We start from the raw sequence: 14,290 nt of genomic DNA on the forward strand, positions 1-14,290 counted from the left end.
GAGAAAACAGGGATTTTGTACTTACCGTAAATCCTTTTCTCCGAGTCCACAGGTGTCACTGGACTCCCGCCTCGGCGCTTTTACTTGGTTACGAACCTGACTTTGAAACCTTGAAGTTTCTTCCTGCCAGGTATAGGTTCCGGTCATGTTTGTTGGAACTTCCTGGTGTGTTGCTGTGTGGTGTATATTACTCAGTGTTTCTCACTGGTCTTTTTCACTTTTCAATCTATCACTGTTTGATTGTTAATGTGTGTTATGTTTAACCTCCTCTTCGGAAGTGTGTTTCTCTCTTCCAGCTCCCTTCGGGCACATTCCTTTAGGACTGCCTGGGAGGGGAAGTAGAAGGGGAGGAGTTGGCCACACTCATTTAAATTAAAGTGCCCATGCTCCCTGTGGTCGCCTTCTATTCCCCACTGTTACTCCAGTGACACCTGTGGACTTGGAGAAAAGGATTTACGGTAAGTACAAAATCCTTGTTTTCCTGTTTTATCTGCGGGTCTGTATAGGTGCAGGAATGTGGTGGCTCGATACCTCTCTTTGAAAAGTGGCCTAGGATATGTTGACCACTGAAATCCCAAAAAATCGGTGGATTTGCGTTTCTTACCCTCCCATTAACAGCCGCCATGCTGAGATCGTTCCATATCACCTGAAAGTGTTGTTCTCAAGAGAAAGATACAGAAATGTTCATCTTTACATCTTGCCATATTTAAGTCCCTGCTTTCATTTGACTTGTTCTATTAACAGGACATCAGATGAACAAGTGACGAGCTTGGCTCGGAATACTGATGACCACTGTGATACCGTTCCCCCTCGCCTGAATGCTACAGATTCTGGTGAGCAACTATCCTAGTGACTCTCCAAGACCTAATCTATATCTCCTGGGATGCGCTCCTAGGCTATATGGCCAGCTCCTGGGATGTGCGGCATGGTGTATGTATGTGTGCTGCATATTGCAGGCTTGGTATGTGTTATGTATGCTGCATATGGTAGGCTTGGTTTATGTATATATGCTGCGTGTGGTATGACACATACCTATTTTGTCATATTTATTTTTTTATTCTGCTTGTGGTACACCTGGGGTGTTTTTTATGCTCCATATGGTAGGCTTGGTATGTGTGTATATATGCTGTGTGTGGTAGGCTTGGTGTGTGTATGTATGCTGCATGTGGTAGGCTTGGTATGCTGTGTGTTTGGTACACTTGAGGTGTGTGTATGTATGCTGCGTATGGTAGGCTTGTTGTGTGTATGTATGCTGCGTATGGTAGGCTTGGTGTGTGTATGTATGCTGTGTGTATGGTAGGCTTGGTGTGTGTATGTATGCTATGTGTGGTATGCTTGGTGTATGTATGCTGTTTGTGGTAGGCTTGGTGTGTGTATGTATGCTGTGTGTGGTAGGCTTGGTGTGTGTGTGTATGCTGTGTGTATGTATGATGCGTGTGGTAGGCTTGGTGTGTATATGCTGTGTGGTAGGCTTGGTGTGTGTTTATGTATGCTGCGTATGGTAGGCTTGGTGGGTGTATGTATGCTGTGCGTATGGTAGGCTTGGTGTGTGTATGTATGGTAGGCTTGGTGTGTGTATGTATGCTGCGTATGGTATGCTTGGTGGGTGTATTTATGCTGTGCGTGTGGTAGGCTTGGTGTTTGTATGTATGCTGTGTGTGGTACACTATCCAATACTAACACTTTGATCTCTGCATAGATAAACAAGATTATATATGTGATGATGCAGAACCTCCAGTGACAGTCTCTTCTCCAAGGTGTGTCCTATATATGAGTTTAGAGAAAAATTGTTTGAAAATAACCATACAGCTCCGTCCCGTGTCCCGCCAACCCGCTCCATCTCGCCAACCCGCTCCGTCCCGTGTCCCACTAGCCGGGTCCATCCCATTTCAGCCTGCATCTACTTTGTTACTCTTAGGCCTAAGTATGAGACTGACTTTGGCGCTCTCTCCGATGGGAAATGAAATCTCATGCTAGGTGGCACTAGGGACAGTACCGCCTGTGTTCCACTATCAGCAGACACTTATCTATGTGAATAGAATACACGCCACTCAGCCTATTCCTACTGATTCCAACTATTGTAGAAGTCGGTCTCCTGAGGCCTCTCCCTGGAACCTTCAATGGGATTGTTGGGTTGTGCGGTCCTATTGGAACCATTATCACATATTTTCTCCTTCATCCACTAGGTGGCACTGGAGATCTACAGTGGGGAATAGAGGGCGACCACTAGGAGCTTGGGCACTATAATAATTATAACAGTGTGGCTAGCTCCTCCCCTCTACTTCCCCCTGCCTGGCAGTCTTAGAATGTGCCCGGGGAGCTGGGTGCAACGTTTTGCCCTCTAAGGGCAAATAGACATTTTTATTATTTTTTTTATTATTTTCTTATGATTTTACATTTGAGGACAGACAGGCAGCTTCTGCCGACTGCCTGTCTGCGTCGCGGGAGCTGCCGGAGGGGACCCCTGCGCCACTGCTTGCGGTCTGCGCGGGGTCCCCGGCTCCTGGGACCGCTGTCCCAGAGTGACTGGACGCCGCTGCGTGCGGCCGCGCCTCAGTCCGCACAGCCTCACCGCCGCCGGCCAGCAGGCAGGGTAGGTATATCCCGGCTCCCCGCTAGCAGGGGAGTCGGGTTTAACGGGCGGTGTTGACAGCGCGTCTTTTTCTAAAAAGCGCGCCATAGCGGTGGGCGGAGCCTAGCGCGCGGGACGAGTTCCCAGGGTCCCCTGCGTACCTCACTGCCGGCGCCATTACAGCTCCGGAGCTCTCCCCTGCCGCGTCCTGCCTCAGGGAGGCTGCATCAACCACCGCTGACCTCTATTCACCCCTGGGTCTGTGAGTAACACAGTGGGGAGATAGAGGTCTTTGCTAGAGAGCAAAGGCTGTGCTAAAATTATAGTCAGAGCCCTGCAGCGTTTTAACGCTGAGGGAAGTGCTGACTTGTGGGTGCTCCCTCTCTCTCTCTCCACTTGCACTTGCTTCTAACTACTTTTAACTTTAACTGTAGTGTGTGTGATGGCTGGGGGTTCTTCAAAAAAGCTGGCATGTAGAAAATGTCAAGCAAAATTCACCCCACTGGTGGAGGGAGCTGTACTGTGTGCAGAATGCACAGACACTCCAGTAACACCCCAGCAAGAGGTCCCTGTTTGGGCTTCTCAATTAACACAAGTGATTTCGCATTTATCTGCTGAATTGTCAGCTTCTCATAGAGATAGAGAGACTGCTAGGTCTCAACAGGCCGAATTAACTTCGGCGGTGGAATCATTAACCAGGGCCCTTATCCCTAGGGATGCGGATCCTATAGCTCCGCCCATTTTGTCTAATGAGAGCCGCCTGCTCACGGATAGATTGGATGCATATGGGTCGGATGATGATGACATGCCTGCTCTGGAGGAGGGACAGTATCCTGACACTGACCCTATTGATATGTTACAAGTACCAGCCCCTGAGCCGGTTTCACAGGGATTAGAAGACCTTATTGCTAAGGTTAAGTCTACCTTAAAAGTAGACGACGAGGCTGCTCTTCCAGATCGCCCTCAAATATTTGGTAAGCGTCGCAGACAGGCGGCTGCCTTCCCAGTGTCTGAGGAATTAGACCAACATTTGAAGGATGCTTGGCTTCATCCAGATAGACGTTTTCAGGCCTCCAACAAATTCTTAACTGCATACCCTTTTCCTGCAGACAGTAGAAAATTATGCGAGACTCCACCTTCAGTGGACCCATCGGTCTCCCGTCTCTCTAAGAAGACAGTCCTGCCTATCCCGGGAACATCCTCGTTGAAGGAGACTTCTGACAAGAAGCTGGAAGCCACCCTTAAGAACATCTACACGGCTGCGGGTTTGGTTCAACGTCCTGCACAAGTGGGATGCTGGGTGAACAAAGTGATGGAGGCCTGGGCAACCCAGATTTATGAGAATCTCGGTAACGATCCAGCGGCAGGTGAGTTAGTGGCTTTAGCGGACCACATAAAAGAAGCCGCTGCTTACCTTGTAGAGGCTTCTACAGATGTGTGTATATTGGCATCCCGCATCTCTGCTCTGTCCATTTCGGCTCGCAGAGCCCTCTGGCTACGCCAATGGCAGGCAGATGCGGAATCTAAAAGAGCAGTGGAGGCTCTGCCCTTTCAGGGGGAGTGTTTGTTTGGCCCGGAGCTAGACAAGATGATTTCCCAGGCCACGGGAGGGAAATCATCTTTCTTACCTTCGGCAGCCCCTCCTCCTCCTCCTAGGAGGCCCTTTCAGGGACCGTCCTTTCGATCCTTTCGCCCTACGGCAAGATTCCGGGGGCGTGCAAGAGTTGGCCTTTCTGGTGGCAGAGGATACAGAGGTCGGGGAAGAGGTGTCGCTTCCACAGCACACCAGGACGCCAAACCGGCCCCAAAACCCTCTTCATGACACACCTCAGCCCCACTTAGGGGACACCAGGGTGGGGGCGCGGCTGCGCCTCTATCATCAGGTCTGGTGTCTCTCCAGTCAGGATGCTTGGGTCACAGAATCTGTGACCTACGGATGCAAGATAGATTTTCAAAAGAAGCCTCCAAACCGTTTTTTCACAACCGGTTTGGCAGCTTCTCTCGACAAAGGTGCAGCCCTTTTGCAGGCAGTTCAAAAGCTCTGTCGGATGGGAGTAATTATCCCGGTTCCCTTGGAACAAAGAACACAGGGCTTTTATTCTGCCCTTTTCCTCGTGCCGAAGCCGGACGGCTCCACACGACCCATTCTGAACATCTCAACCCCTACCTGAGAGTGGTAAAGTTCAGAATGGAATCTTTACAATCAGTCATAGCAGGTTTGGAGCAGGAAGAGTTCTTGGTGTCTCTAGACATCAAGGACGCTTACCTGCACATACCAATTTGGCCGCCTCATCAGGCGTTTCTAAGATTCGCCATCAGAGACGACCACTTCCAATTTCAAGCGCTACCGTTCGGGCTGTCATCGGCACCCCGGATCTTCACAAAGATCATGGCCGTTATGATGCAGCTCCTCAGATCCCATGGGATCACGGTAGTGCCATATCTCGACGACCTTCTTCTGAAGGCGCCATCTGCAGAGATCCTTCTATCCAACATCAGTCGCACACAGGAGATACTGATACAGCACGGCTGGATGCTCAACTATCAAAAATCTCAACTCCAACCCTCACAGAGGTTACTGTTCCTAGGCATGATACTGGATACGGTACAACAGAAGATCTACTTACCAGAGGACAAGATTACTTCTCTTCAACTCTTGGTTCGGTCAGTGCTACAACACAGACAGGTCACAGTGTTTCTGTGCATCCGCCTGTTGGGCAAAATGGTAGCAACATTCGAAGCGGTCCAGTACGGTCGGTTCCGTTCAAGACCATTCCAGCTCTGCCTACTCCGTCAGTGGTCAGGTTCTCATCTCACACTTCATCGGAGAATCACTCTATCTCCTCGGGCGCGCCTCTCATTGACGTGGTGGCTCACCTCCCGAAATCTTCTTCAGGGGAAGCGATTCGGAATATGGGACTGGACGGTTCTCACCACGGATGCCAGTCTCCGCGGTTGGGGAGCAGTCGTGCTCGAACATCAATTCCAAGGTCTGTGGTCCCCACTGGAAGCCTTACTCCCGATAAACATTCTGGAACTCAGAGCAATATACAATGCTCTGCTGGAAGCCTCGGATCTTCTTCGGAGCAAAGCAGTCAGAGTACAATCCGACAATGCTACAGCAGTAGCATATGTAAACAAACAGGGAGGAACACGCAGTCACGCCGCAATGAAGGAGGTCAGCCGAATATTACTCTGGGCGCAGGATCACCTCCAAGCAATCTCAGCGGTATTCATCCCAGGAGTAGAGAACTGGGAAGCCGACTATCTCAGTCGACACGACATTCACCAGGGAGAATGGAAGCTTCATCAACAGGTCTTCCAGAGACTCATACATCGGTGGGGATGCCCTCAGATCGACCTGATGGCCTCCCGCAACAACCACCAGCTTCCGAGATATTGTGCACGGACGCGGGATCCAGCAGCGGAAGGGATAGATGCGCTGACGATGCCCTGGCGGTACCAGTTTGTTTACATCTTCCCGCCATTTCCAATGTTACCACGAATTCTGCAACGCATTCGCAGAGAATCAGTCACAGTGCTTCTAATAGCACCGGACTGGCCTCGCAGGTCGTGGTACACCACGCTCACAGCTCTACTAGTAGACGAACCATGGCCTCTACCGCTGCAGCACGACCTGCTGTCACAAGGTCCCTTCGTCCATCCGGACTTACAGCGGCTTCATTTGACGGCCTGGCTACTGAGAGGACAATCCTAAGAAGAGCTGGGATTCCTTCAGCAGTGATTCCTACTATGTTACGAGCTAGGAAGGAAGTCACCTCCATTCATTACCATCGCATATGGAGGGCGTACATTTCATGGTGTGAGAGTTGTAGCGTATCACCAAGATTTTTCAAATTGGCGCGTCTTCTACTCTTCCTCCAGGCGGGCCTTACTGCAGGTTTACGCCTGGGAACCCTGAAAGTCCAAGTCTCTGCTCTTTCCATTTATTTTCAGAGAAAATTAGCCCTGCTGCCACAGGTGCAAACTTTCTTTCAGGGAGTGTTGAGAATTCAACCTCCCTTCCGGACACCTACATCACCATGGGATCTCGATCTAGTCCTCTCGTTTCTACAGTCTCCGCTGTTTGAACCGTTAGAGGTAGTGGAATTAAAATACCTAACATGGAAGACAGTTCTTCTGCTGGCCTTAGCCTCAGCTAGGCGGGTTTCGGATTTGAGCGCATTATCATGTCGCCCACCATTCCTTGTTTTTCACGAAGACAGAGCAGAGTTACGGACAAAGGCGTCTTTCCTACCAAAAGTGGTGTCCTCGTTCCACATAAACCAGCCCATTGTGGTTCCTGCGTTTACAGAGGATTCCAGTGATTCTAAATACCTGGACGTGGTACGGGCCCTCAGAATCTACATTTCCAGAACAGCTTCTGTGAGAAAGACCGATTCTCTATTTGTACTTTATGACATCTCAAAAAGAGGCTTTGGCCAGATGGATTCGCCTTACAATCAGACAGGCATATGTGACGGCATCACAAGCGCCTCCTTCGCCTATTACGGCACACTCCACACGCTCAGTAGGCCCTTCATGGGCGGCTGCCCGAGGGGTCTCGGTTCTGCAATTGTGTAGGGCCGCCACTTGGTCCGGACAAAGAACCTTTATCAAATTTTATAGATTTGATACTTTTGCGTCCCAAGCTTCACAGTTTGGCCGCGCAGTGTTGGAAGGATCTCAGCGCCGTCCCGCCCGTAATGGGAGCTCTGGGACGTCCCCACTGTAGATCTCCAGTGCCACCTAGTGGATGAAGGAGAAAAAGGGATTTGTGTACTTACTGTTAAATCCTTTTCTCCGATTCCACAGGTGGCACTGGACGCCCTCCCGGCGCTGCTCTTCCTTCAGTTCACATATACAGGACAGTTATTACAGGGTAATTCAGGTTGTTAGTGAAAACCCCTGGTCACTTCAGTTGTTTGGTGGACTCTGTTTGAAAGTAATTTCTATTTCTTCTGTCCTACAGTTTCTAGTGTGCATGTTTTACGTGTGATGGTTACCCTCCTCTCGGAAGTATGTTGCATCTTCCAGCCTCCTCCGGGCACAATTCTTTAGACTGCCAGGCAGGGGGAAGTAGAGGGGAGGAGCTAGCCACACTGTTATAATTATTATAGTGCCCAAGCTCCTAGTGGTCGCCCTCTATTCCCCACTGTAGATCTCCAGTGCCACCTGTGGAATCGGAGAAAAGGATTTAACAGTAAGTACACAAATCCCTTTATCTGTCTGGTTTCTCACTAGAGGATTTGTTTAATGACAAAACATCTAAATTTGTTTTTAAAATAATCTCCGGTGCTAAGATTATTACAGCACAGACAGGATTGGGCTTATTCCTCATTCTGTCAGTCAGCCGTAAGAGAGCGGCCCCAGTCAGTGGCGTAGCTAAGTTTTGGGCGCCCCCCCCCCGCCGCTAGGGGGGGGGGGGCGCCCGCCGCCCCGCCAAGCACCCCCCGCCGCCCATGCAAACCCCCCCAATCCCCGGCAGACTTACCTATCTCGCTGGTCCCGGCGGCTCCGTTCTTCTGCTGAGGACCACCACAAAATGGCCGCCCCCATACGCTCTTCTATAGAAGTTGTGATAGGTTGTTGGCTGGATGAATCTAGAAAATAAAACCGAACCTTTCTATTGTATTTATGTTTAAGCCTGCACCCAGAAATCCTATGGTGCGAGACAGACGGCGCTCTGAAATTGACCGTGAAGCTGCGAGAGGTTACGGATTACAAGTGTGTGTTCTATAGGGACAGGGTCGTGTTTAGGTAAGTGTCACTATTGTGGGTGTCACCGGGTGCAAGTAATGCAGTGCACACAGTTTACATCCCACTTTCTGCTCAGCAGGAAAACGTTCTGTTCCTGTAACACCGATATTCATCCTCATTATGGCGGTTTCCTACATTCTAGAATATAGCAGTGAGTGATCTGTGTGTCTTGCAGTGGTGAAGCTGGAGGGAAGCGATACAGAGCAGATCTGGGGCTCTACAACGAGATCGTGGAAGAGCAGTGTGGGTGCTCCGTGAAGAACGGAGAACCTGTTATATCCTTAAAGAAAAGTAAACTGGAGATGTGGAACAGGTTGCTGAAAACCAAGGTGGGCTACCGGGATGTGTCCCATTCCTGCCAGCTCAGGAAGGGTCTGTGTAAAGCAGGCATGTCCAACATTGGCCCTCCAGATGTTGTGAAACTACACATCCCAGCATGCTTTACCACAGTTTTGCTATTAGAGAAGGCTAAAACTATTGCAAAGCATGCTGGGATGTGTAGTTTCAAAACATCTGAAAGGGCCAACGTTGGACATGCCTGGTGTAAAGTAACCGGCGTTCTCCTTTCTCATAGAATCCCAACGTGAAGTTTGATTTTGATCACTTAGAGGATTCCGAGGAGAACACCTGGCTTCCCGCATGTAAGTCCTGGATCGTCACTGGCCCAGCCCTCTTATTCCCGGAATAGTAGGGAACACAGCACATACTGTACATACATGGGGACATAACAAGTAGACGGAATAATGCAGACCTGGAAGCAAAGCGTAGGGGGATTACTGTATATTCTCACTGGGAGAGAGCACAGCTGGAGCACGTGGCAATGGGGGGACTCAGGCATAGGACAGATGTGTGAGAAGTATAGGTGGGATCTGGGTATTCTAGACAGTATAGGTAGGTACGAGGGAGCCCTTGTGTGGTTAGTATAGGTGGGAGTAGGACCGGTGTGAGGGGGTATTAATGTGGGTAGGTTAGTGAAGTTGGGTCTTTAGATACCCAATGGAGAATTAAGTAAAACGTGTTCAGTGTGAGCAGATACAGAGGGTTTGTCAATGGGAATATTTCAATCACCTAGCATTGAGTGCAAGATGCACCTGTTAACATTTCTGTTTGATTCTCCAGCATTTATAAATTGTTGTTGGTTCATGGTGGAGAGGTTATACCCTAGATTGTGGTACCAAGGGAAGGTTCTCTTTCTAGAAGCACAACAGTGGTAGATTGATTCGTATATATTGGCCTGGTCTAGTTTCTGCAGACAGTCGCTCTGGTGAAGCTTGTCCCTGTGTTGGTCCTTCTAACCTAAACACTTCCATATCTGTTCCGTAGATCCCAACCCCTCGCAAAAGATTTACTCTGTGATAAGCGAAGACCTGGTGTCCTCTGGATACAGCGAATCTGAAAGTGATTAGTCCAAGTTCTTCTCAGGCCACATCCCATAAAGGAGGATGGATCAAGTGGATTTAGTTACACCGCGAGGAGGCTTGAAAACGTCTCGTCCATTAATTTACACACGGTTCAGGATTTTTATGTTACACGTTTATTTCATGTCAATCAAAGTGATAGACGGTCTTGCTTTATTTTGTTTGCATTTATTTGCTTGCTGGAACCTGTTTGTGGTTCAGCACAGATCAGTTGTAGAAATGCCAGTCGCTGCCTATCCCTGATCTTAAATTCTCCCCCGCACAAGCTAGTATGTCACCCCAACGCCTGCTCTATACCAGACACCTCTTAACCCCACATCGCGGGAGATCTAGAACACCACCTGAAGAGGACAGTTGGATAAGTTGAGCAGAGAATAGGCCCAACAGCTCCACTTGTTCTCTCTATAAATTTGATAGAACTCCCTCATAGTGACCACAGCCAAGGATTGTGTTCATTATTTGGGTGTTTGTCAGCGGAACCTTTCCCACCTTGCAGTAGTAGTTGTAGCGCATAGTTCTGTTGGCGAGGAGCTGCTTAAGGTGCCCATACATTACTGCCAGGTAGCGCTCGCCTGGCTCCCAATATATCGTATGCAGTCCTTTTCCCTACGATAGATCACTTGCGATCCCAGCAAAGGACGTAGGATCTGACACATCCTGCGTGTATCCCTTGCAGCCACTGATCCGATGCACACAGGATTGTGGATCCGAATCGGAGGCTGGCTATATGACACTTTACCTCCGATTTATCGGACCTGGAGGAAAAGTGCCCATATGGCACTAGTGTATGGGTACCTTCTAGAGCGCAGGTCTTCAAACTGCGGCCCTGCAGATGTTGTGAAACTACAAATCCCAGCATGTCTTGCCACAGTTTTGCTATAAGGGAGTGTTAAAACTGTGGCAAGGCATGCTGGGATTTGTAGTTTCACAACATCTGGAGGGCCGCAGTTTGAAGACCCATGTTCTAGAGCAGTGGTAGCCAACCCTAGCCCTCGAGAGCTACCAACAGTTCACATTTTCCAGACAACCTAGCTGCTGCACTCATTAATCACTGACACATTTTAAAAGATACACAGATGGAGCTAATTAGCTCACTTGTGATTCTGTGAGGAGACCTGCAAAACATGCACTGTTGGTAGCTCTCGAGGACTAGGGTTGGCTACCCCAGCTCTAGAGGAATGGGATCATTCGTCAGACTGCATTTAGGTCTACAAGCATTAGGCCTACACCATTAGGTCGACTTGCATTTAGGTTGACCTGACTGAAGGGCGACAGGGTCATTAGCTCGACAGGTATAAGGTCGACAGGGTCATTAGGTTGACAGTGAAAAATTCGACATGGTGGGGTTTTTTTTTTTTTTTCGTTTTTTTTTTTTCTTTCATTTTTTCAAGCGTCGACACAGTCAACATAGCACTGCGTCCGCTCGCCATGCTTCGGGCACGGTGCCTCGCTACGCTCGGCAAACTATTTTATTCTCCCACCACGCCCTAGTGGATGGTAGGGCATGAAATACCGCCTGTCGGCTCATAAAATAGTCAAATGACCCCATGTCGACCTTTTGCCTGTCGACCTTCCCCATGTCGACCTAATGACCCTAACAACCTTATAAAGTCGACCAAATGACCATGTCGACCTAATGACCTGTTGACCTTCAGTCATGTCGACCTAAATGCAGGTCGACCTAGTGGTGTAGACCTAAATGCTGTAGACAATATGACCGTATCCCCTTCTAGAGCAGTGGTAGCCAACTCCAGTCCTCGAGAGCTACCAACAGTTCATATTTTCCAGACAACCTAGCTGCTGCACAGGTGCACTCATTACTCACTGACACATTTTAAATGATCCACAGGTGGAGCTAATTACTTCACTTGTGATTCTGTGAGGAGATCTGGAAAACATTAACTGTTGGTGGCTCTCGAGGACTGGAGTTGGCTACCCCTGGTCTAGAGAGACAGCCCGTAATACAGTCCGACCTAATCAGTACACGTCCCCTCTTCATTTCCTCCAGTAGGAAGACTCCCCACCTGCTGAATTGTCCAATGAATTCCGGTGTGCTGTCCTCACCAGACTTGTGCAAGCCATGATCCTCTCACACAGTGTTTCCTATACACAGGTGTGCCCCCATACATCTCTGCCGCAGTCATGTCAGACAGCGCCTCTCGGCGCGCCAGGTCCGCGAGAATCCTCTAGCGCCGCTCGTGGTTTTACAGAAAAAAAATGTCAACGTCGCTGTGAGCGAACCTCAAAATATCTGGTAAAAAATGCCAGCGCCGCTCACAGCGACCGTTCCTCTAGTGTGACTAAATAGAGCGGAATCAATTCATTTGAAGCTAAATTAAATATTGTGCCCAAAAAAGTAAGTCGCTGTCAGCGGCGCTGGCATTTTTAACGGAGATTTTGAGGCTCTCACAGCAACGTCGGCACTCTAAGGGTTCATAAACATGTTTGCTTGGCAGTGTTCACACCTATTTTGACAAATTCCTTTGGCTCACTGCATGGCGTATTGGGGCTAGATGTATGAGGACACATCGTTAGTGTCATTTCCCCTTCTGAATTTCATTTATATAGATTTATTTAGTTAGATTGCTTAGGGAACTTGACACTCAGGAGAGGTGTCATTATTTGTCCTCCCTTCCCCATTATTACTGTTGTCTGCTGCCCCTGCCAGCCTGTGTAGTGTGTACAGTTATCCTGTAGCTCAGGGGGGGTATTCATCGTTTGTTCCTCCAGTACTACACATCCCAGCATGCCCTGCCAAAGTTGCAGCATGCCGTAATGGCAAAACTTTTGCATGGGCATGCTGGGATGTGTAGTTCCACAATGCAACTGGTAGATGTTCTCCCTCCACCATCCTCCAATAGAACCCGTGTAGATGGGGTCCTTGTTCTATACGGCCTGATTCAGAGTTGATCGCAATAGCCAAATCTTTCTTGAATGGGCAAAATATCATATTAGGCAATGTTGCAGGGCCTGCAGCAATACTTATTGGGCCTAATTCAGACCTGATCACCATACTGCACTGCAGGTGGGGCAGATGTAACATGTGCAGAGTGTGCTATGGGGCCTACACACAGGAGATGAGCGTTCTGAGTGATGCTAGACCTCTCAGCACACAGCGCTGCACAGGGATGTGCCGCTAAGCGATCTGTCCTGACCAGCGCTCTCCATGAGAACACTGGCCCAGATCGCGAATCGCTATGCCCCTACACACAGAGTGATTTAGGGGCATTTTCTAAGCAATCTAGTGAGATTGCTTAAAAACAAAAGTGCCCGGGAATCGCTACGTGTGAAGGCCCCATTAGATTTGGGTGGGGGTGTGTTCAAACTGAAATCTAAATTGTAGTGTAAGAATTAAGCAGCCAGTAGTTACCCTGCACAGAAACAAAATAACTCACCAAAATTTAACTCTCTCTGCACGTTACATCTGCGCGCCCCCCCCCCCCCCCCCCCCCCCGCCCCCCATCCTCAATCCTATCCCTCACTATCTTCATTCCAGTACCTCAGTTATCTTATGTCAGGGACCCAAAGTTATGGCTCCAATTAGTTTCATATTTGGTTAATTTATTAATGTTCCACATTGTGTGATTATTATAAGATTACATCATTACAGCATGTGCATTTATTGTACTTTTTTTTTTTATGTTTAAAACTTTTTATTGAACCAATGAGTGTTACAATAAATAACTATTGGAAATCGGCATCTATCTGCAGTCCATTGTTTCTGTCTGGAAACGAGAGTAACAGAATTCCAGAAGGGAAGGGCCAGAAGCTCCTGTGAGGCAGCTACTGAATAAGAGCCCCGTATGGAGTCTCATGGTGGTAGCTGACAGCCAGGGAGATGTCTGGCTTGCCAGCCTGAGGCATGTCGGTGGCACAGAAGATAGCTTCCCCCCCCCCCCCCCCCCCCCCCCCCCCCGTTTCGACCTAATGACCAATACACAAGGGAATAATGGTTCCACCTTTAAGGCGATGCAGTTTTCTAGTCCCATTTGAGTGTTCCTGTCGCCATCATCTGCCCAGCTATACCCATGGACTGTGGCCAGCAGTGCACCTACTACCGCGCTGGCAGCTGAGCAGCATGGCACTCTCCCAGGCTTGGAATGGGCAATGGTTTAGTGCACTTCTAACCTCGTTACAGGATTTTTATTTATTTTTTTACTCCGAGATTCAAAGATCCGACAGACACACACCGGAGCTCCGAGTGATTTACAGTGACCGAAAGATGAGCAACCAGAAGATACCAGAGCTGGAGCGTACGTACCGTAGATCGCCATGGCGGCACCAGTATTGCTGTGTTCATGAGCGATACGCATTCTTTATAAAGAGACTTCCCACCAGTAGTAATACGCTTGGTTTCCCCATACATCTGCCAGATGGCCTATACCTCTGGGACCAGTCTTTATTGATCCATATATTGTTATGCCATATTTAGTATTGTGTGGTACTTTCCAAATGATAAGTTGACAATGAAGAATGACAGGAAATGTCATTAAAAGTGAACAGTGTCTCCTGGATGGGGACGGTATGGGCACAGGAACCC

General features: G+C 48.9%; 1 protein-coding gene across 8 annotated transcripts in view; it reads left to right on the top strand.

Moving 5' to 3' along the window:
• TDRD12 (tudor domain containing 12) overlaps positions 1 to 10,600 on the top strand; it is a 122,161-nt gene extending 111,561 nt beyond the window's left edge. For 7 of the 8 annotated variants that reach the window (XM_083145850.1, XM_083145854.1, XM_083145851.1 and 4 more), the window contains 6 exons: positions 745 to 833; positions 1,700 to 1,757; positions 8,219 to 8,332; positions 8,508 to 8,661; positions 8,907 to 8,973; positions 9,656 to 10,600. In XM_083145850.1, coding sequence (XP_083001976.1) covers positions 745 to 833; positions 1,700 to 1,757; positions 8,219 to 8,332; positions 8,508 to 8,661; positions 8,907 to 8,973; positions 9,656 to 9,738 — 565 coding nt within the window. In that variant the 3' untranslated portion in view covers positions 9,739 to 10,600. The remainder of the gene's footprint in view (positions 1 to 744; positions 834 to 1,699; positions 1,758 to 8,218; positions 8,333 to 8,507; positions 8,662 to 8,906; positions 8,974 to 9,655) is intronic. The other variant, XM_083145855.1, reaches the window with a different exon arrangement.
• Positions 10,601 to 14,290: the final 3,690 nt, after the last annotated feature.

The sequence above is a fragment of the Crinia signifera genome, chromosome 6 (genome assembly GCF_055691185.1).
Source record: "Crinia signifera chromosome 6, ASM5569118v1, whole genome shotgun sequence".
Classification (NCBI taxonomy): Eukaryota; Metazoa; Chordata; class Amphibia; order Anura; family Myobatrachidae; genus Crinia; species Crinia signifera.